This window comes from Balaenoptera acutorostrata, chromosome 9 (genome assembly GCF_949987535.1).
Source record: "Balaenoptera acutorostrata chromosome 9, mBalAcu1.1, whole genome shotgun sequence".
Classification (NCBI taxonomy): domain Eukaryota; kingdom Metazoa; phylum Chordata; class Mammalia; order Artiodactyla; family Balaenopteridae; genus Balaenoptera; species Balaenoptera acutorostrata.
In genome coordinates, this window is record NC_080072.1 from 98,509,473 (window position 1) to 98,533,106 (window position 23,634).

General features: G+C 45.7%; 2 protein-coding genes across 2 annotated transcripts; one reads left to right on the forward strand and one right to left on the reverse strand.

The window, feature by feature from the left end:
* Positions 1 to 10,432: 10,432 nt before the first annotated feature.
* LOC103003476 (T-cell surface glycoprotein CD3 epsilon chain) lies at positions 10,433 to 14,094 on the forward strand (the record flags this gene model as incomplete). Its single annotated transcript, XM_007196589.2, has 5 exons — positions 10,433 to 10,460; positions 10,876 to 11,082; positions 11,914 to 12,081; positions 12,614 to 12,660; positions 13,492 to 14,094. Coding segments are annotated over 5 exons (507 nt in total), but the record flags the coding sequence as incomplete, so codon positions are not given.
* Positions 14,095 to 19,074: 4,980 nt separating this feature from the next.
* LOC103003761 (T-cell surface glycoprotein CD3 delta chain) lies at positions 19,075 to 23,602 on the reverse strand. The gene is made up of 5 exons (XM_007196590.2): positions 23,493 to 23,602; positions 21,261 to 21,479; positions 20,677 to 20,808; positions 20,350 to 20,393; positions 19,075 to 20,128 (listed from the first exon to the last, which is right to left on the reverse strand). The coding sequence occupies exons 1-5, from the start codon at positions 23,545 to 23,547 to the stop codon at positions 20,063 to 20,065; spliced, it is 516 nt and encodes a 171-aa protein (XP_007196652.1). The 5' UTR covers positions 23,548 to 23,602; the 3' UTR covers positions 19,075 to 20,062.
* Positions 23,603 to 23,634: the final 32 nt, after the last annotated feature.

Below are 23,634 nucleotides of genomic sequence, written 5' to 3' on the forward strand. Positions count from 1 at the left end.
GATGACACCCTGCAGCCTGGGGCGCTATCCTTCAGGATGTGACATACATCTTAAATCAGTGACTGTAGGGGCTTCCCTGGTGGCGCAGTGGTTGAGAATCTGCCTGCCAATGCAGGGGACACTGGTTCGAGCCCTGGTCTGGGAAGATCCCACATGCCGCGGAGCAACTGGGCCCGTGAGCCACAACTGCTGAGCCTGCACGTCTGGAACCTGTGCCCCACAACAAGAGAGGCCGCGACGGTGAGAGGCCCGCGCACCACGATGAAGAGTGGCCCCCGCTTGCCGCAACTAGAGAAAGCCCTCGCACAGAAACGAAGACCCAACACAGCCAAAAATAAATAAATAAATTTATATTTTAAAAAAATCAGTGACTATAATATGATACTGCATCCCCAAGACGTAGAATATATGCATCCAGGAAGCAAGGGTTGGAAGTAGGCGCATCCATATTTACCATTACTCCCAGTGAAGCATTTAGGAAATTTGTGTTTCCTGTCCCTGTAACTCTAAACTCTGAGTTTCTAGAGGCCATGGTTTCCAGAGGCAGAATGCTTCCACCATAATACACACCAAGAGTCCTATTAAACTAAGCTACACCTGCTGCCTCCCCTGCCAAGAGACCAGTAGGCAAAAAAATAATTCACTGTCCCAGCAGGATGAATCTCTCCTTATCATCATGAGGAGTCAGGGCTGCAGGGAGCAGGGAGAACACATATAGAACCCAAGGGTTCACCGCCTGAGAAGGCCATGCCGACCAGGGGCTCAGGCTCCCCAGGCTGTGTCTTCTCTTAGGTCAGCAGAAGGGCTAGCTGAGGCCGGGAGCGATCTAGAAGAGTAACAAAGGAGGGAGATGATGAGTATCAGATGGGACCCGCAGAAGAGCTGTGTAGTGGGACTGTAATTTTCCTTTCACAAGCTTCTCCAAGAAAAGAGATCAACCAGAACCCTGAAAAGGCTGTTTAAAAAATGGTGTGAGGGCTTCCCTGGTGGCGCAGTGGTTAAGAATCCGCCTGCTAAGGTAGGGGACACGGGTTCGTGCCCCGGTCCGGGAAGATCCCACATGCCGCAGAGCGGCTGGGCCCGTGAGCCACAAGTACTGAGCCTGCGCGTCTGGAGCCTGTGCTCCACAACGGGAGAGGCCGAGACAGTGAGAGGCCCGAGCACCACGATGAAGAGTGGACCCCGCTCGCCGCAACTGGAGAAAGCCCTCGCACAGAAATTAAGACCCAACACAGCCAAAAATAAATAAATAAATAAATCTATTCTTTTTAAAAAAAGAGCTTAGTGGAGAGACCTGGGTTCCAGGGCCCGCACCCCTGGATGTGGTTGTGTGACTAGACAATTTATTTAAAAAAAAAATGGTGTGAAATTATTATACAGCAAGTGGATCTGAGCAGTGCAAGGGGTGACCTGCGTGGGTACTGCCCAGGTTCCCCCTTGAGGACTGCTTACCCCCCTGGCTGCTGGGAGGGTGTCCTCTGAAAGCCCACAGCTGAGCCCTTTCACAGACATCGTTCTCAGTGGAAGCAGCTGTAACACCCAAGTTCACACCTCTCTGGAACCAGCTCCTAAGCAAAACTAGATGATATACCTGTGGCCTCAATTCAGGACCACCCTGACCGGTCATCCTGTTACCGAGTCCAAGCTCATACTGCTTGCTGCACAACAGACCAATAAATAGAGAGAGGAGTTACTGGGAAAGGAAGGGCCACTTTATTCGAAAAGCCAGCAGATGGAAAAGATGGGGGACTAGTGCTCCAAAGAACCATCTTCCCAGATTTAGAATTCAGGCTTCTTTTATACTGAAAAGGGAGGGTATAAAGTCCTGGTTCCAGCCAGACTCCAGAGGGGTTGTGTTAATTTCTTCCTTCCCACAGTCATTCACAGGTGGGCCTGGTCAGGATGGTCCCTGTGAGCTAAACAAAGGTATTTTAGCTTAACGCTCATTACCTCGGAGGCAGGGTTCCCAGAGATGGGCCATTATGTATAATTTAAGCTTATAGGTAACATCACTTCAGTGATTAACTTGTAATAGAATACAAGGTTCTTCCCTATTATAATCCTAGCCTGGGAACTCCCCGTGGGATTGGCTGAGCTCTTGTTGTATTTCCTCTTCTCCCTCTGCCAATCCCGCTTCCTTCCCTGACAGGTGCTGTTCCTGTGCTTCCCTCCATGAGCCACCTGCGCACAAATCTCCACGGCAAAGTTTGTTTCCCAGAGAACCCGAATGATGACAACGTACATTTAGAGATAAGAAGGTAACCACCAGAAAAAAAAAAACAGTTTACAAAGTTGAAAGTGGTTTTCTCTAGGGAGAGGAATAGGGCTGAGTCGAGGTGAGGTGAGAGACTGTTGTATGTACCCTTCTGTGCTCTTCTTTGTTTGTAACGTGCATGTATTACTTCCATAATTAATTTTTTCGTTTAAAAATGTTAAAATGTTTAAAGAATTTGATGCTGTCATCCTCCTGTTTTAAACCCTTCCATCACTTCCCATTGCCCTTAAAATAATCCTTAGGAATCTTTTTTTTTTTTTTTTTAAAGGATTTTCTTATTTATTTATTTATTTATTTATTTATTTTTGGCTGTGTTGGGTCTTCGGTTCGTGCGAGGGCTTTCTCCAGTTGCGGCAAGCGGGGGCCACTCTTCATCGCGGTGCGGGGACCGCCCTTCATCGCGGTGCGCGGGCCTTTCTCTATCGCGGCCCCTCCCGTCGCGGGGCACAGGCTCCAGACGCGCAGGCTCAGCAATTGTGGCTCACGGGCCCAGCTGCTCCGTGGCATGTGGGATCTTCCCAGACCAGGGCTCGAACCCGTGTCCCCTGCATTAGCAGGCAGATTCTCAACCACTGCGCCACCAGGGAAGCCCCCCCTTAGGAATCTTTAACAAGGCTTGCAAATCCCTCCCCATCTGCAACCTGCTGAGTTTCTGGTCCCATTTCTTACCTTCCTTCTCACTCTGTTACCTGCCTTTCTGGACTTCCAGTTTCTTGAATGCCTCTCTTCCTCACCTCCAGGCTCCAAACATGATGCTCCCTTTGTCTGGAATACTTTACCTGCTCTCCCACCCCGCCCCGCACCTGGTTCACTCCTATTCCTCCATCAGGTTTCAGCTTAGATGTCACCCTGAGAAGGGTGAATTTCTCTACCCCCAGACTATATTAGGCCCCCCTTTATCACTCCCACAGCCCCTGTATTTCCTCTTTCTCAGCATCAATCTCCTGAAATAATCAGTTTAATGTCCACATTTCCTTTCATCCCCCACAAGGACTATCTTGTGACTGCTCAATTACTAGCACCCAGCACATACTACAGCATAGTAGATATCAAATATTTACTAAATCAATGAATTTCGCCAAAAGGTTTTCCAGTGTCCCAGCTCTGTAATCTGTGACAACTTAAATAACCTGTCTGAACCTCAGTTTACTCAAGTATAAAATGGGGATGAAAATAATACCTACCTTAGAGGGTTGTTTTGAGGATTAAGTGAGATCTGTTGGTAAAGCCCTTAGCACGGTGCCTGGCACCCGGTAAGCATTTGATTGAGGCATGCTCAAAAATTAAGAAAGGGTGTATCCGTTTGCACTCACATCAGCAGATTCTGAGACTGTCACTCTTTACCCTTTCCAACATTGAATATTGTGTTTTTAAATATTTTTGCAGATATTATAGGCAAAAAAGAATGGCATCTCATGGTTTTAAGTCAACATGTCCTTTCAAGCCAACAGTTTTGCTAATAAAATGGCTGTGCCTTGCTGCCCCATGCCACATACGCCAGAAAGAAAGCAGCTCTTTGGTGCTCCTCTCTCTTCCTGTCACAGCTTGTTTGGCGGGCAGGGGTTTCTGAGAAGGGAGCTCCCGACATCAGGGTTACATGGTGCAAGGCCCAGACAACTAAACTGCAGGTATTTTTCACAGCACCTTCAGGTCTCGCTCGTCCAATGGGAGGACGTGGGCCCCAACTCTCCCCAGCCAACCCAGGTGGCTGCCTCCGTCTCGAACGTTTCCCCGTGACGTAGAACCCTGCGGGCCCAGAGGCCCCTCCACACTTCCTGTGTAGGCTTCAGAAACCCGCCTTCCCTCCCAGCCTTAGGTGCCTGCTTCGGAAAATGGTGAGTCTCCCTCTTACAAAGCCCCCTTCTTCATCCCAGCATCGGGAGCAATGGCCCCAGGGTCCTCATCTCCATCAGGGGTTTTGAAAAAGTCCTCTGGCTTCTTTTTCAGAAGTTATAAGCCAACTGGCCTCCGTCATCTTAGGTAGAGCGAGTGTCCGGTGAGGGAAGGATGCAGTCGGGGAATCTCTGGAGAGTTCTGGGACTCTGCCTCTTATCAGGTGAGTAGGATGGAATGAAAAGGGGGGTGTTTCTCCAGACCGTAGAAAGCTCACAGCCTAACCTGGTGCTGCCCGGTGGTACCAAGGAACCTCATTTACTAGAAAATACGAAGTGTTTGTGCAATGTTAGCATAGGGAACCAGGGCTGGAGGCTAGTGTGTGCCCAGGAGACCTTTCAGAGAACAGCCAAAGGAAAGCAATTGGGATGATCATATCTACGGAAAGCAAGGCGGTCTTTGTGCCTCTGAGAACAAGCTCATTCTGTCAATGAACAACCGAGCCCTTAAGAACTAACACAGAAGAGATTAGAAGAGTTAACCTTCATTCTTTGTTGTGAGGAGACTAGAGAGTTGAACCCAAACTCTGCACAGGGTATACAGCAAGCTTAGTATCTGAGACAATGAAACACCTCATAATTTTCAGTCTTCTTCAGTTGACCAAGAGCTTTCAATTACTTTAGTCCTTTTTGAAGCAAGGTGGAATATAAATTGATAAATAACCAAGAGCATTTCTATATCTCATAACAGACAAAGAAGATTCTTTTAAAGGTTTCCGTTTATTGAGTGTCAGATACCGTGTTAAAAAAATCTTTACACGTGTTAACTAATTTAATCCTTACCTCCACCTTGGAAGGTAAACATTATATGTATCCCCTATTTTACAGATGAAGAAACTAATACTCAAAGAAGCTCAATAACTTGTTTAGAACCACACAGTTAGTAAGGGCTGAAGCTGATCTGGGAACTCAGGACTGCCTACAGGCCTGTGCTCTTAATGACAGCACGACATGAGGCCAGACAGCTCACAAGGGTTTTATTTCAGAGACCTAGAAACTGCTGTCACACCTGGGGCTCCCATCTCAGAGCTACAGCCATGGCTTCTCTACTTCCTGCTCCATCTTGGGTTTCTCAAGCTTGAATGTGCACACAAATCACGGGGGAAGCTTGTTAAATTGCAACTTCTGTTTCAGTGGGTCTGGAGTGGGACTGCGATTCTGCCTTTCTAATAAGCTCTCTGGCTTATTCGTCTGCTACTGGTCCAGGAGACACATTTGGAGTGTCAAGGGGCAGAGTGTGACTCCTTCAAGGAATTGGCTTAGAGGCCTATAGTATAAACTATGCTCTGCAGAGTGAGAGAGAGAGAGAATACCAAAGACCCAAGCACCTCTAGAGATTTGGCATCATGACAATGTGCCCAGTCTGCTCTGGTTAGGCAGGTGCGGGCAGCAGGCAGTTGGGAGGGGTGTCTCACCCAATATAGAGGCTGTTGATAAAAGAGGTACACATAAAACTTTAAGGCAGGACTTCCCTGGTGGTGCAGTGGTTAAGAATCCTCCTGCCAATGCAGGGGACATGGGTTCGATCCCTGGTCCGGGAGGATCCCACATTCAGCGGAGCAACTAAGCCCGCGAGCCACAGCTACTGAGCCTGCGTGCCACAACTACTGAAGCCTGCGTACCTAGAGCCCATGCTCCGCAACAAGAGAAGGCACCGCAATGAGAAGCCCGCCCACCACAACGAAGGGTAGCCCCCGCTCGCCACAACTAGAGAACTCCCATGCACAGCAACGAAGACCCAACGCAGCCAAAAATAAAATTAATTAATTTTTTTAAAAAAACAAAAACTTTAAGGCAATGTTAGGGAAACTGGTTTTTATAAAGAATCCAAATTACTGCTAAGTGCGGGGACTCTGGAGGGCCCAGTGGAAATATGATGGGACTCTTCAATGCACAGGCTCTAGTTGATAAATAATTGGTTTCAAATATTTCCATCTCTTTCTCAAGTAGGAAACAAATGGAAAAACCGAACCATCAGACAAGCAGGAGTCAGAGATGGAACAAGAATCTCAGTCTTTGTACCTAACCCAGAGCTTGTTTTTCTCCCACAGTCAGAGATTTCTTTTCAAACTTGTGGCTGGGCTGCAAACTTCTTTTGCTGTTTCTCCAATCTCCCCAGATGTACCCTCAACATTTTCTAACTTCTGTTTGCCAAGTGTTGTGTGTTCATGTTTAATGCTAGATGCTTTCTTCTTCTGTTTCATCCCAAATTGACCAGGAACCCGTGGTCAGTACGCAGCAGTCTTTGTCACTTATCTGGGGTATAGGAATAACTGTGATCCAGCAGTGAGTGGAAAGGACCTTAGATCTTCAGAGATGGGCAGACTAGGCCGTAGAACTTTTTCTGCTTGGAATCTCAGGCACTCACATTTACTAACTCTTTTTTTCTTATTTATTTTCTAGTTGGCGCTTGGGCAGAAGAAGGTGAGATATGCTTTCTTTCCTCGTTATGAAATCAGCCCAGTGTGTTTTGTATTTATGAGTGGAGTTTTCACTAGACCTCCCACAGAGCTCCCACAGATACCAATAAAAGAGGTTTCTATCATCTTCTCCTTTGCCTTTTCTTCATAAGTCTAGAGATAGTTCTAGCCAAGAAGAGGAATGCAAAAGAAATCATAGGAAATAATGAGTCTTAACTATTCAAAAGAAAAAAATTGAGACAACTAAAAAAGTGCAAACAGTTTTCATTCGTTTGCATTTCATATTTGATGGGAGATTTTTGTAGAGGGTTTGTGGCTTGAATGCCTGCATGGAGATGCACTGAATAAGCCTCTGGGGCAGCATTTGAGTGCACATTCAGAATTACATGTCCAAATACTTTGAATGTATGTGCATATGTGTTCATGTGTGCACATACATATGAGTGTGCCTGCCCTGGACTTACTTTCTCAGTCATTGCAGAGAGTCAAGAATGTCCCAATATTGGAAGGCTTTCTATTCAATCAGCTCCTCCAAATTGAGTGAACCAACTTTGTGTTTAAAGGCAGCCACTGGGCCAGTCTCCATTCCGTTACACTGCCTAATTTGTAGTGTCCTTTGGATACTCTTTTTAATATATCATGGAGAATGTGTTAATGTTACATTATTGACAGATGGGGTATGTCAAAAGCACTGATATGCTTCAGAATAACTCACCTCTTCCACATGTTATTGGCCATTTAGGGTTGATTTTGTTTATCATTTAATTTATGCCCAATACAGATCTTCTTCTTTCCCCAGCTTTATTGGAAGATAGTTGACATATAACATGGGGTGAGTTTAAGGCATACAATGTAATGATTTCATAAATATATTTTTTATATTTATATACCAGATATATATATTATATTCAAAATGATTACTTAGAACACTTTTTTATAAATAATTAGCTACCAGTTGTTTAATGCAGGATCCTAAACAGCTTTTCGTATACAGCCATGGGGAATTTGAATATCCATTGTTTTCTAAAGGTTGAGGGAAGAGTCCTAACCCATGGCAGCAGGGTCTGATCTTAGTAGCTGATAGGAGTATTGCTAATAGTTTCTTATCATTTCCTTTTCAGATTTTGAAGAAACTGGTAAGAGGATTTTTCACTCTGTATGACTTCCTTTCAAATGTGGAACAAAATGGTCATAGAAGACAATCATAGTAATAAATACTAAGAACCAGAACTATTAGAGGGAAAATACAATTATCTTTCAATGAGATGTGCCTAGGTTTGTTGCTAACTGTCAGGTCTGATTATGGCTGAGAGTGATGTGTATCCCTGAGCATCCATTCAGGAAAGAATACACATGTGGGTGTTGGAGCCACCATAAGTTTTTGTGTAAATCATGAATTCATTGAAAGCAGAGATGGCGTCTTATTTACCTGGCCCAGTGCCTGGCACATAGTAGGTGCTCAATGAATATTTTCTGAATGAATAAATGATCATACACGTGAATGCATCACTAGTTCCTTCCCCTCAAGAAGCTGATGATCTTGGGAATTCCCTGGCAGTCCAGTGGTTAGGACTCCACACTTTCACTGCGGAGGGCCCAGTTTCAATCCCTGGTTAGGGAACTAAGATCCCTCAAGACAGGTGGTATGGTCGTAAAAAAAAGCTGATGGTCTTATTTGAACGACAAATAATTGATAATATAGTCTATTGCATGTTATGGGTAGATACAGAATAAAATATAAAGAGAAGAGTGGTCAACTCTACAGAGGATGGTTGGGGAAAGCTCCCAAGAGGAGGTGATTCTTGAGCTGAGTTTTAAAGGGTGTGCTTATATTTTAAGGAAGAATATCTCAGGCAGAGGAGAAGGCCATGTAGTGTGAGGTTAAGAGTCTAACTCTGAATCTAGACAGTCATATCTGAATCCTGGCTCAACTTCTTATTTGCTGAGTGTCTTTGAATAATTTACTTAACTTCTCTGTGCCATAGCATCATTACATGCGAAATGGAAATAATAATGATACCTAGCTTGTAGGGTTGTTATGAGGACTGAATGAGTAATTTACTTAGAACATTATCTGACGTATAGAAAACAGGGGGTGGATTTTATCATTATATGGGAAGTATGCAGACTAATTAATATGCATTAAAGTTTATTGAGCATGTGTGTTCTATGTACTGCCCTTAATATTTTACCTGAATTTCCTCATATAGTTCTCCTAACATCCCTATTCTACAGGTAAGAAAACCAAGGCTTAGAAAATAAATATATAGTCCAATCAGAGAGAGAAATATAAATGCAGATTTAGCTGATGCTGAAGCTCATCTTTTTAATCATTATGAATGTGTATAAAATTTTTGTGAGCATAGACATCTAGGCCCTTGTATGAGAATGTGTTGTTCTGATCTCTACTACTGCATTTGTGCCAAATGGAGTTGTGAGCAATTTCCTTTACATTGCTTTTCCAAACAAACACACCAATCAGAGTGAAACTTCTATTTACTTCTAAATTATTTTATTTATGATTTCTATTTTAATATTTCTAAGAAATATCAGGGCTGAAAAATTATTCCCAAATCAAAATATTATAGACTATCTATTGTCATTATACTCAACTCCCAATTATTAGCAGATAGATACACCTGGAGAATGACTTGTTTACATTCTGTATGATCTCAGCTGGAGGGCTGACTGAGCAACTGGGGCAGAACTCTGTTCTGTTCTCCATTAGCAGGACCCCCAGAAGGAAAGGAAGAAAGTAACTAACACTTTTCTTGAGCATCTGCTATGCACCATCCATTTTCACCTTCATAATCCATTTAATTCTCACGAATACCCTGTGAAGTGGATGTTTTCTCTCCATTTCTCAGATGAAGAAACTGAAGCTCAGAGAAGTTAAATGATTTTCCCTTGGCCACACAGCCTAAAGCAAATCTGGGATTCAAACACAGCGCTACTGACTCAGCCCGGTGCTCTGTCCCCAACAGCACACTGTAGCAAAACACCCCCAACAGAGAAAGGGCTGTCTCTGAGCACCACTGTCCACTCTTCCAGCTGTCATATACAGGCTCAAGCATAGCCTAGTGCCGCCCAGTGTCCCAGCCACAAGTTTTCCAGGAAATGAAGGTGCTCCCCAGCCCACTTCCCAGGGCAAAATTGCCTACTGTGGGGAATTTGGCTGGATCCCCAAATTATACTAGTGGATTTCAGTTGTCCACACCAATAGTTCTAACAAAAATAATTGAGAGTTGATTGCACTCAGATATAATTTAAAATAAAGTCACATTTTATTAGAATAACTATTTCCTTAAAATGTGCATAGTGCTTCACATAATTTAAGGGCAATAACAGAAAAGTGGGATGGAATAAGAAGAAAGATATTTGATCTCTGCTATGAGAGTTTCTGTTAGTTATAAGTAAGAACTTCTGAATAACGAAAAACAGGTAAGCCCAAGAATCAGTGATTCAAACATATGAAGGTCTTTAGCTCTGAGAAGACCCTTTCATATCTATCTGGAATATGGTTCTTGCTAATGCAAGAGAATAAGCTTGAAGACGACTGGAATTTTTCAGCTTTAGGCTTTTAAGGTTTTCTGAGCTTTAGTGGATCTAAATCTAGAAGCACATGCTGGTATATTCTCAGTTTGATGTATCTGAGTTGTGTCTATGAGCATATCTCATAGGACAAGTACATACCTCACCTTCAAGACTTGGAGCTCCCTAAAGAACGGGCCCTCTTTGGGAATTCTTGGGGATAGTATCTAGTTCCACTTGAAATTTTTCACCTACAATTTAAACTTAAACCAAGGTTATTTTCTTACCATTCCTTCCTTTTTTCATTTTCAGATGAAGTTACACAAACACAAACACTGAAATGTAAGTTTATCAGTCTTTTATTCTGCCCTATCTGATGATGCAAGTCAGTGGTTGGGAAGAAGGAACTGATTGAGAGAGATTAACCCCAAGAACTGAGGTCCTCCCAACCTCATATTTCTAACTCCCATTTTAGAAACATTACAAATAAGGACTGCTGTAGATTTTCTTTACTTCCAAGTCCCCATGTCCATGCCTAAACTCTGAAGTCACCTTCAAAAGGTTCTCTAGGGCCCCTTCTCCTACATATCTCCTCTTTCATACCCCCTAGCCAGCAGAGTTCCCTTTTGACAAGAAAATCTAAGATCTAGGAGGTCAGAGGACTTTCCGCATTTGGTTGGTTCTTCTGCTACTAATTTGCCTTAAATATTGCTGGGTTCTCCCTTTAATTTCCCTTCTCTTTTCTCCCATTCCCCAGTATATCAAGTCTCCATCTCTGGAAACAGAGTAAAGCTGACATGCCCTGAGGATACTGTATCTGAGGAAATAACTTGGAAAAAAGATGGTATAAAAATGCCCCATTATGACAACCCACTGTTACTGGAGGATTTTTCAGAAATAGAGAACAGCGGTTATTATACCTGCTCAAAGGACGAGAATCATAGGCTCTACCTGAAAGCAAGAGGTAATATAGATCTTCAGAGCAAGCACTATTAGACTCTTTAGGGAGGACCATTTCTAAAGGGCATTCTCAATATTTCCGCTAACCCAACTCACAGTCTCCTGGCATCTTTGTGCTTCTCCGACACTCAATCCGGGACTGTCTGGGGCCACACAGCATCAGTGTTTTCTGAAATATAGATTAAACACCAATATGGGGCTGTCTGGGTAACCTCAGTCAGCTCTAGATCTAAAACTACAATGTCCCAAGAGACAAGATTGGGTCCTTTGCATTATATCATGTCCAGAATTACGGGACACCAATATTAGTTTATCTGATGCTTTATCCAGAGAGGAATTCTTCAGGATTTACAAAAAGGACTCAAAGCCACTCTACTAAAATGTCATAAACTAAGGCATAATAATAAGCAATAATGATAGCTAACAATCATTGAGTGCTTATTAAGTTTTAAGCACTATACCAAATACTTGCCAGGGCTTTTCACACAATCCTCTTAACCACCATATGGGTTGAGTGCTATCTTACTCCCATTTTATAGATGAGGAAACAGAGGTTTTGTGAGTTGAACACACATTTCACAACTTTCACAGCTAGTGAGTAGCATGGCTGGGACTTGAACCCAGGACTGTCTGACTGCAGAACCTCTACCCATACACACCACAGTTTGCTTGTTGTTATAAACGTGTTGAAAGGGGGCAGGGGGTGTCTGACCATGGCAGCCAGGTGAGTATTAAAGGGAGAACGACCTTCATTTTTTCCTTCCTCATCTCCAGTGTCCTATGTCTTCCTTTCTGTGTGATTTCTCTTCTTCTCTCCACACTCCCCACCCCACAGTGTGTGAGAACTGCGTGGAGGCAGATCTGATGGTGGTGGCCACAATCATCGTAGTGGACATCTGTGTCACTTTGGGCTTGCTGCTGCTGGTGTATTACTGGAGCAAGAGCAGAAAGGCCAAGGCCATGCCTGTGACGAGAGGAGCGGGTGCTGGCAGCAGGCCCAGGGGTAAGACCATGGAGGAGATTCCCGCCAAGGGGGGATGTCCAGCCCAGGCCAGGATGGGCTGGCAAGTCCAGGGCTAGGTCAAGACAGCTTCTCTAGAACATTCACCAGTGTGGCCAAGATCCTGACAGAGAGTGTCCCATTTCAGATCACTCCTGTCCTCTCCACCCTTGAAAAATGCAAAAACATTTACTACCAGGATGGGCTTCTTCAAGTGCCTGTCAGTGTTCTGGAGTAATCAGACTCCACCCCTCAATCTTTGGGGAGACTTTGGGACATTAGTTCCTGCCTTTTCCTTGCCCTCCCGACTCCAACCTGTGGGAAAGGAAACAGTGGAAGGACCTTTAGCTGAGGTCACAAATGATAAGGACAGTGTGGGGTCATTAGAGATGGGATGAAAGAAAGCAAAGAGAAAGGGCAGCTGAAATAGAAAAAAGAAGTAGAGAGGAGTTTGCCCTCCTTGATCTGGGTCTCATTCTCACAAGATTGGTGTTTCCTCATGGAAATGAATCCTTTTCCCTTCCCTCCTCTGCAGGACAAAACAGGCAGAGGCCACCACCTGTACCCAACCCAGACTATGAGGTAACAAGGGATAAAGTGGGGGGAGGGGTCTTTCTAGGAGAGAAGGGGACAGATGGGACTGTGCATCTGGCCCATCAGACACTTCAAATCCCCTCCCTCAGGGCTCCAGGACAACCCACCACGTGCCCGCCTCTGCATCCATCATGGTAGAACGGGGCCATCTCAAAGGCTGCAGGGTTTCCACAACCACGGGTGGTGGGGGTGAGGTGCTGCTCCTATTTTTCTGGCTTATTCATTAGCTGGGCGACAGCCATGGGGAATACCATACACCCAGACTCTAGCATGATAAACTTATGACTGATGTTCCACCGGCATGCACCTACCAGTTGTTGGAATATGAAAATATTTCACTGGTGAATAGCCCCAAGCTTCCTCCATCCTCCATCCCCAGCACACACACTGCCAGACATCACAGCCCCTCCCCCACTGGACCACCTCTAGATTGAACAACTGAAGAGTTACTGCCTGGCATAGCAGAGAACCACCAGGATTGTTCTGATTGCTCGGTGTTTGGGCACTACCAACTGTTAAATATTTTGAATATCACACCTGGACAAACTCAACAAATATTTATTGAGCACCAGTCAAGTGTGGGCTGTTCACTTTCGCAAGAGTGACTTCATTCAATTCTGAGAAAAGCCCTGAGAGTTGGGTCTTTAGTTTTCCATTTTTGAGATGGGAAAACTGAGGCTCACAGGAGGTGACCAGATCAAATCTCTTACCAGTTGAGCCTGCCTCCTGACCCCTGGTCTAAGGTTCTTCAGAGGCCCTTCTTTCTCAGGAGTGACCTCCTCCCACCCTGCTGACCACCCCTCTCTATTCCACCCCTAGCCCATCCGGAAAGGCCAGCGGGACCTGTATGCTGGCCTAAATCAGAGAGGCATCTGACAGCTCCTGAAGACACTGTCTCCCACTGACCCAGGTCTGGCTCCTCTCCAGGACTGCTACTCTCTGTTCCCTGGGCAAATCTTGGACACCACAGGAGAACTGTTCCTCTGCCTTGTGGGGAACTCACACCCTCAGCCTTGTCCCCAGCGGCCTCCTTCCTGCCTTCTCTCCTGGACCCCATCCAAGGATATTGCTGCCTCATTATCCTTTGAAACATCATCACTACTCACCCCTCACACCTGGCCTGCCCTCTTATCAGGATATTTATTTCTGTTCTTCACATACCCCCATTCCTTCCTGCCCTGTTGGCTGTTACTTCTCCCTTTGGCTCCCTCCTTCTCCTGCATAGAAGTTGCCCCATCCCTAACTATTCCATCTACATTTCCTTGTTTCTAGCTCTCTTTGGCGACCCTCTGTGGGAATGGACTGGGTAAATGCTGGCAGAGGTCCTGCCCTGTTCACAGACCCTGGCCCAGATCTAGTCCTGTGCCCCTTCCCTCCCTGTCTCCACAGCAGGCCCCTAGACGGTCATTTGCAGCTCCATGAATGTGCTAGGCTCCTTTTCAGCTGAGAGAGAAAAGAAATAAAGTGTATTTGGCTGAAAGAGTTGCTGTCCCTCTTTTCTGGGAGGCCCTCAGAGGCTGCCTCATTTCCTAAGACAATGCAGGTCCTCCCTTCCTCTGACTATATTCCCAGCTATGACCCCAAATGCCAGTACTACCTGTTTTCACAGCTGAAACAGGCATTATCTGAAGCTCTCTTTGGAAAGGGCATCAGGGAATAAATCAAAAGAGAGAGAGAGCGAAAGGGAGGGAGGGAGGGAAGGAGGGAGGAAGGAAAAGAAAGAAAGGAGAGAGAGAGAAAGAAAGAGAAAGAAAGAAATTATCGTTTGCCTAACGTCTTTTGGAGAAAAACATCAAGGATGGCAGAGAGTGCCTGATGGGTCCCTGATGGAGTGGTCAGCTCAGAAAATGGGTGAGACAGAAACAGAGGCCTTCGAAGGTAGGTGAAGGCAGCAGACAGAAGAGAGGAGGTGAAGGGGAGGCAGCAGACACACATTTCCTCGCTGCCTCGAAAAGGAAGCACCTCCACGGAGCTGGGGAGGGGAGGGGAAGGGAGGGGAGGGGAGGAGATGCTGCCGGGCAGGCCCCCCTCCCTCCACTGTGAGAGGCAACAGCCTGCAGCCCGAGGCGGGCTGTGGTTTAGCGGCCAGGATGTGGGCTGCACTCTGAGCGAGGGACCGGGTGCAGCGCAGCAGAGACTCGTGTTGTGGGAGGGTTTCTTTCCACTCTCCCAGGGCACACACTCAGCTTGCAGAGAGAAGACGCCAGAACACTGCGGACCTCTCAGCCCAGCCCAAACCAGTGGGCTCTCCTTGCTCCCTCTCTGCACTCAGAAACCTCTCTGCTGACCCCAGGACTATTGAAGAGTGTGACCACGACTCAGAAAAGCCCTTTGTCGTTAGCAGTCTCCACATACTGGACACACTCAGCCTTGGTCTTGTGGCTACAGTTTCTATTTGTTGGTCCCTGCTGAAGCTGCTTCTCTCCCTGTAAGCACTCAGCACTCAGGCTCAAAAGGAATTTTTGTGACGTTGACCATCAATAGCTGCTGATCAGCAGGCTGGCCCAGGGGTGGCAGTTCTGTCCCAGGTATATTTGATGCTGCCCAGGCAAGGGAGGTGTGGCTCAGCGTAATGAAAGCAATAATAGCTAACACTTAGGAAGCATGTACTCTGCTCTAGAAATTGTGTTTAGCACTTTACAAGCGTTATCTCATTTCATCCTATGATGACCAACCGACAAGGTAGATGTCCTTATTTTACAGATGAGAATAGGGGGCTCAAAGAGGGGAAGTCATTCACTCAAGGTGCACAGTTAGTCAGGGACAGAGCTGGAATTAGCAGCCAAGGCTGTCCAACTCCAATGCTCTGAACAGCTACCCAATGCTGACTGTGATCATTAGAAATGCTCTCCATTTTCCTGACTTTAAAATTCTGTTTTGAATTGCTTAGGTATTCCTTCCATGAGTGCTTTTCTAATCACTCGTGTGACAGACCAACACTGTGCTAAGTACTAAAAGGATACAAACAGTTCCTGTCTTCAAGGAGCTTACAATTATATGAGTGGCCAAGTATGCAAAAAGTTAAACAGTGACAGAACCAATGTGAGTAAGCATAGAAGTGCTATAGACGGTTTTGTCAGTGTTCCCAGGAGGAACTGGGAGAGCTGAGGTGGTCGGCAAAAGCTCCATGGAGGAGGAGAGACTTGATCTGGGCCCTGAAGGGAAGGATGGAGAGAATTTGAAGACAAAGGAGAAGGCACTCCACTCACTGAAGATGAACTAGATAACCAAAATAGCCCTTTAGCTATTAAACTGAATTCAGAGTTGAAAACCTTTCCACAAAGAAAACTCCAGACCAAGATGGCTTCCCTGGTGAAATCTATCAAACATTTAAGGAAGAAATAATACCAATTCTATACAAACCCTTTCAGAAAATTGAAGAGAGAATACTTCCAACTTATTCTATGAAGACCAAACTTACCACGTGCAATGCTTAATATTATGTGTCAGATTGGCTGAGCCACAGTACCCAGATATTTGGTCAAACACATCTCATTGTGTTGTGAAGGTACTCTTTAGCTGAGATTAACATTTATATCAGTCGACTTTGAGTAAAGCAGATTACCTTCTATAATGTGGGAGAGCCTCATCCAATCAGTGAAGGCCTTAAGAAAAAGCAGACTGAGGTCCTCTGAGGAAGAGGGCGCTCTTTCTGTCTCTAGACCTTCCTTTGGGCTCAACGTGCAACATCAACTGCAACTCTGTTGCTCTGAAGAACCCTGACTAACATACCCTGATATCAAAACCAGACAAAGACATTACGAGAAAAGAAAGCTGCAGACCAATATCCCATATGAATAGATGCAGAAATGCTTCACGGGCTCCCCTGGTGGCGCAGTGGTTAAGAATCCACCTGCCAATGCAGGGGACACGGGTTCCAGCCCTGGTCCGGGAAGATCCCACATGCCGCAGAGCAACTAAGCCCGTGCGCCACAACTACTGAGCCTGCGCTCTAGAACCCGCGAGCCACAACTACTGAGCCCGTGTGCCTAGAACCCGTGCTCTGCAATGAGAGAAGGCACCGCAATGAGAAGCCTGTGCACCGCAACGAAGAGCGGCCCCCACTCACCGCAACTAGAGAAAGCCCACACGCAGCAACGAAGACCCATCGCAGCCAAAAAAAAAAAGCTTCACAAAATTTTAGCAAATTTAATCTAATAATATACACACACAAAAAAAATACATAATGACCAAGTACAGTTTATTTCAGGAATGCAGGATTGGTTTAACAGATCATGCCATCAATGTAATTTACCATATTAACAGACAAAAAAAGTAAAACCATATAATCATCTCAATGGATACAGAAGAAGCACTTGACAATCCTCAACAACTATTTTTGTTTAAAATTCTCAGCAAACTGGAAAGAGAAGGGAATGACCTCAACCTGTTAGAGGGCATCTAAGAAAAACATACAGCCGACATCATATTTAATGATGAAAAACAGTGCTTTCCCCCTAAGATCCCAAATAAGGCGGGACTTCCCTGGCGGTCCAGTGGTTAAGACTCCGTGCTCCCAATGCAGGGGGCCTGGGTTCAATCCCTGGTCAGGGAACTAGATCCCACATGCCGCAACTAAGAGTTCACATGCCGCAACTAAAGATCCCACGTGCTGCAACTAAGAGCCTGCACAGCCAAATAAATAAATATTTAGAATGGACCCAGAACTTAAAAACAAACAAACAAACAAACCACAAATAAGGCAAGGCTGTCCTCTCTCCACTTCTACTCAACATTGTACTGGAGGTTCTAGCAGTGCAATGAGCCAAGAAACAGAAGTAAAACAGATCCAGATTGGAAATGGAAAAGCTGGAAATAAAAAACTGTCTTTATTCACAAACAACATGATCAAATATATGGAATATCCAATGGAATCTACAAAAAAAAAAGCTACTAGAATTAATAAATGGGTTTAGGAAGTTTTCAGGATACAAGATCAATATACAAAAAGTAATTGTATTCCTATACAATTTCAAGGAACTACTGGAAATCAAAAATTTTTAAATAGCATAAACAATATCATCAAAAATATAGTAAAACACTTAGGGATAAATCTGACAAAAGACGTGTTCATGGACTGGAAAACTCAATATCATTAGGATGTCAGTTCTCTCCAAACTGATCTATAAATTCAATGCAATCCTGATCAAACTCTCAGCACGCATTTTGTAGTAACTGAGAAGGCAATTCATATGGGACTGCAAAGAACCTAGAATAGCCAGACTACTTTCTTCAAAAGTTGTATCCCAGCCATTCCGCTCCTGAGTATTTATCCAATAGAGATAAGAGTGTATGTCCTTGTATATGAGCGTATGACTTATATAATGATTTATGTATGAATGTTCATAGCAACTTAATTTGTAATAGCCAAAACCAGGAAACACTCAAAAGACAATCAAGGAAACTGTCCAGGGTATTGGGTAAGTTCATACTTATCAGTCTTGGTGATGTTTCACAAGTGTACACATATGCCAAAACTTATCAAATTTTACAAGTTAAATATATGTAGTTTATTCATGTCAGTTTACTTCAGTAAAGCTGTGTTTTAAAAGCACACAAAAAAAGAGAGCTGAAGGGACCCAAGTTTCCAGAAGGGCTCAGGTGAAGGTCAGTGTTTCTCATCCTTGGCTTCACATTAGAATCACCTTAAGCAGTTTGAAAAGTCCTGATGTTCCAACCCAGTATAATCAGCATCTCTGGGGGTGTCACCCAGGCATCAGTACTTTGAAAGCTCCCCAGGAGATTCCAATGTGCAGTGAATTTTGAGAACTGGTGAGCTGTAGAGGGGGACATAAGGGTATATGAGGAGCACAGGGTCAAAGGAAGTGTGCAGAGCATGGGAAGGACACAAGTATTGGTGCAATGCAAGCTGTGGAAGAGTTGCCCAAGGTGGAGGGATCCAGTGTGAAAATGGGATCTAGGGCTAGGAGGACTGCAGCAGTAGGGTATAAAGGGTAGGAATGAATCACAACCATGAATGAAACATGTGTAAATTGGAAGTTCATTCTGTCTGTAACAAAGTTAGGGTCTGTGTGTATCTTGAGGAGTTAGTGGGCAGAATCATCCAGATCTCTGGCTATGTGGTTGTTAATAATTTTCTCCTTTGGGAACCCTGGTCTAAGAAACTCCCACTCTTGGGGACTTCCCTGGTGGTCCAGTGGTTAAATTTTTGCCTTCCAATGCAGGGGGTGTGGGTTTGATCCCTGGTCGGGGAGCTAAGACCCCACATGCCTCGCAGCCAAAAAACCAAAACATGAAACAGAAGCAATATTATAACAAATTCAATAAAGACTTTAAAAATGGTCCACATCAAAAAAATCTTTAAAAAGAAAACCTCCCATCTCTCATTAAACTGTTCTGAAGTTTATTGAATTACTCTTATGCAGAGAAAAAAAAGAGGGATTCCCACACATGGTAGACAGGAATGGGCGTAAAGGACACAAAAGAATAAGTAGCTTCAATTCTTCCGCTAAACCAGAGATTCTCTGAATTGAGGCTGCTTCAGAATCACCTGAGGACACAAGAGTGTCCCCAAGTGGGACCCAAGTGTGTATTTTTTAAATAAATCCCAAAGTTTCAGAACCACCACTAACCCAATGGCTAAAGATGACATCTATTGAAAATAACCTAATTCCCCACCCAGTCTCAGACTCCAGCTTTCCAAGTGGGTGGAGAAGGATAGTATGTTTTAATTGATGAAGAGTTTCTGATGTCAGTTTACTATGCAGAAGGCAGGGGTGGGGCAGGGACAGGTTCTGCGGAAAGAAAATAGAATGGTACCTTCTATACAGGGGAAAAGGGTACTGAAGGGGCCTTGGCTGAGACCTCCTTGTAGGTAGTGGCTAGCACTCCACAGGGGTCATAAAGCCAAGACCAGCCCCTTAGCAGAAATGGGACTTTGTCATACACACTCTCGGAGCCTTGATAAGAAGTGATCCTCAGGACCTTTGATGTCTCTGCCACCTCCGCTCATGATGTCATGGAAACTTCTGAGTGGCTGTGTCCCTAAACACAGCAGCCCGCCCTCCACTGTGGTGAGGAAGTCAAAGCCGTAGAAGGGTTATAATAGGGGACTGGAGCCAAGAGAGTGTGGTGGGGCCGATCCTGCACCCAGGGAGCCCACCAGGACAGAAACACCAGTGGGTCAAGATGTAGTGGGAGACTGCCCATCACACGGTCCATGTGGGGCAGAGGAGGGAAGTGATGAAGGAAGGACACAGATGGGCAGGGAGAGCAAGGGCCCAGTCAAGTCAGGGCCACTCCCATGCCTTGTCCTGTAGCCTTCAAAAGTCCAGGCGCCTGCTGAGTGAAGGAGGACAGCTTTCTTGGCTGAGCAAGGAGAGAAGGTCCAGTCGATAACCAATGAGCCTAGAAGCCACCAGCCTCAGGTTCACTTGTTCCGAGCCCAGTTCTCACCAAGACGACTGTACTGAGCATCATTCCGATCTCGAAGGGGCTAAGAGATGAGAAGGAGAAACAGTGAGGCAGTGTCAGAACTCTCCCAGGGAGAACCCCAGCAGACCCCAGAGATGAGAGCTCATTCCTGGCCTTTCCAGACTCCCCAGTGATGAATTCCCCACTAGGACCTTCACACACATACACATTAAACCTAGTATCAGGCTCTCCATCCCCACTCACTCCTCCCCCCATTCTCATCCTTTTCCCCTCAAGGCTCACCTGATAGAGCTGGTCATTCCCCAACAAAGCTTGAGTGTCAGCAGCTAGAAGAACCAGGGAAAGAGAGTCAACAAGGGCCTAGGAGATGGGACAGTGAGACCCCATGAATGCTGCAGGGGGACTGCAGCTGGTCACACCCTTGGAAGTCTGCATGAGCCATATGGGCACCTAAGTTCTGTCAGCAACCAGTTGTAGGAGTCCTTAGGAGGTTGCAATAGTGACCCCCAGATGAGACACAACCCACCTCCAGCCCCATTCCTTAGCAGGTACACACTCATACCCACATTCACAGCCACAACACACACATGTTCTGTCCTTTCCACTTACCCCTGGAGAGCCTTCCAGTCTCGTGTCCAGCAAAGCAGTAGACTCCCAAAGCAAGGAGCACAGTGGCAATGATGTCGGTGATGACGATGCCTGCCAGGGTGGCTGAGTCCAGCTCCACACAGTTCTGGCACACTGCGGGGGAGGGGAGGCCGAAGGAGAGGTGGAGGGTCTTCAAGATCAGGGAACCATCTCTGCCTCTTAGGGCAGCCCCAGGGTCTCTCATGCCAAGACCCAAACTTGGAAAAAGTCCTGCTGAGAGCCTTGCTACATCTACCTCTAACCTTCAACCCAAGAAATCCCTGAGGAGAGCCAAGAAGTTGTCTCAGCTTTGTAGGAACTTAAACAAGGCAGTAGGCCAACCACTCTCCCAACCAAGCCCCTACTGCTTGGGTCACAAGGTCCCTATTGTTCTTTTGCCATTAAGCTATTTCCCACTCAGGGCTCCAAAATCTGGCTCATACCATTACGAGAGCAACCCAGTTTGTTGAGAGCACAGACTGGTACACCAGAGCTCCTACACCTAGAAAGTTCTCATATCCAGAGGCCCCATCCATTCCAACCCAAAGGGTCCTGGAAGCACATACTTCGATAGTATACTTGCAGAGTAGATGTTTTGCTGGTTTTTCCATCTGTCCCATTGCACACATACACTCCTCGTGGGTCCAGGTTGCGTTTTCCCAAGTCCATAGTTTTATTGCCTAAGGCCAGTTGTCCTACTGTTCCTTCTAGCCACGTGATACTGGTACTGCATCTCAAAAATACTCTGTCCTCAAGTTCCTCCACAGAGACATTTAAGGGGCTCACTAAGGGAAAAAATACCACAGTTGGAACCAGCTCTTTGGTCTGCACCAGACTCCTTGTTCTGCTGAGGCTCATACTTAAGAAGGACCACTTTCCAAGTCTAGAATAGTACATGGTTTCTAGTGAGAGAGACGGAAGTCACAAGAGAAGTGCTTCAATAGGCCCCCCACAAACTGCAGGGACCAAGAAGGACATGAGGATACAATCCAAACAGAGGACAGGCCCTGATGGACATGGAGCAAAAGAGGAAAACGTGGAGCTGGGTTGATCCAAGAACCTTCCTGGAAATGTGTTCAGACCACTGATTAGAAGTAGGAGGGGAGCCCAGACTGCTAAAACACCCAAGAGATATAGAAAGGCAGAAGAGGGCTTCCCTGGTGGCGCGGTGGTTGGGAGTCTGCCTGCCAATGCAGGGGACACGAGTTCGAGCCCTGGTCTGGGAAGATCCCACATGCCGCGGAGCAGCTGGGCCCGTGAGCCACAATTACTGAGCCTGCGCGTCTGGAGCCTGTGCTCCGCAACAAGAGAGGCCGCGATGGTGAGAGGCCCGCGCACCGCGATGAAGAGTGGTCCCCACTTGCCGCAACTAGAGAAAGCCCTCGCACAGAAACGAAGACTCAACACAGTCATAAATAAATAAATAAATAAAGAACGTGAATTTCTTTAAAAAAAAAAAAAAGGCATCACTGGAAAGATGTATGCTAATTTAAAATAAAATAAAATAAAATAAAAGAAAGGCAGAAGAATGGTACTCAATTGGAGATGTCCACATTTTTTTCTCCAAGAAACCTTCTAATTCTACTTCCCAGCCGCCTGCAACATTCCCACGTCAACCTCTCATCTTCTGCCTCCTCGCCCCACCCTTGCCCCAACCACTACCAAGGGAATGGTACTACTAAAGCCTTTCCTATGGCCAGTGACGGCTGGGGGTAGGAGAGAAGCTAATATGAATTACCATCCCAGTGGTCCAAAAGGGGACCTAGGGCAAATCCCATGTAAAGATTTTTAGTTGTTCTACACTTGCTTAGGAGGAGAGGGACAGGAAAAAACTTTTTATTGAATCTGTTCTTGGGGCTCCACACAGGTCAAGTCTTGTGGGGAGTTTAAGGGTTGGAGGTATGAACGGCACCTTTCTAGATCCACTGAACTGCTGTGACTGAGAGCATCTCCACAGCCCACAGAGGCACTGGAATCTATATCTCCAATCCCAGGAAAAAATGGAATCTACATTCTTCCTGAGATTCATAGTCAGTTACCAATTTGGATAGAAGAGCATCCTCTAGAAAACCCCCCGAAGAGCCATTTCTCTTGCCTCTGTAGCAGGTCAGGAGAAAATGCATGTATTCTCAGGGAGATACATGTACATCAGATGCTCCACATCGCATAGTCATGTATTCCTTGGGGATCCGTTTCCAATGGAAATCCTGGATGTCCCAAAGAAGCTGACTACTAGGGTAACCATTCATCCCAGTTTGCCTGGGATTAAGAGAATACCTGGGACATGAGAGTATCAGTTTTAAAACCAGGTAAACGTGGATGAATGGGTCATTCTACCAACCCAAATCTGCCCTCCCTCCTGCTCAGCCTCAATTTAACTTTTCTCTTAAAGCATTCCCCTGAGTGCTGGGCCATGACCCCAGGTGGTGACATCATGATGGCCAAATGACCAAGAGTCCTGGATCCCAAAGGCTCTCTGCCCTAGAAGGAACAGTGCTCCCATTACCAGCCCTAGGCTAAGGCACGCACATACTGCAACACTTCCTACAGATCTCTGGCCTAAGGTCTTCAGAGAGACATTCAAGGCCAAGATGCACCCCTAGCTGGAGTCAGTCAGAGCCAAGAGCCTGTGCTTCCCAGACCCTGTGCTACATCCCAACATGGACCTCCTTGACAACGCTGCCTGGTGAATTGAAGCTAGCATTGAGAAGGACTTTCGAGTGGACCACATTCCAGGTGGTAATGTCCCCCTTAGGTCCCTTCTCCAAGATGCCCCCATCCACCCAGAGAAGCCTTACCTTGGGAGAGAAGGGCAGCCAGTATCAGGCCAGACAGAAAACTTCTGTGTTCCATCTTCCAGCAGAATTCATCCAGTAGACAGACCCAAGTCACAGAACTATCAGCCAAGGTGAAAGCCGCCTTCCCCCAACTGACTCATGT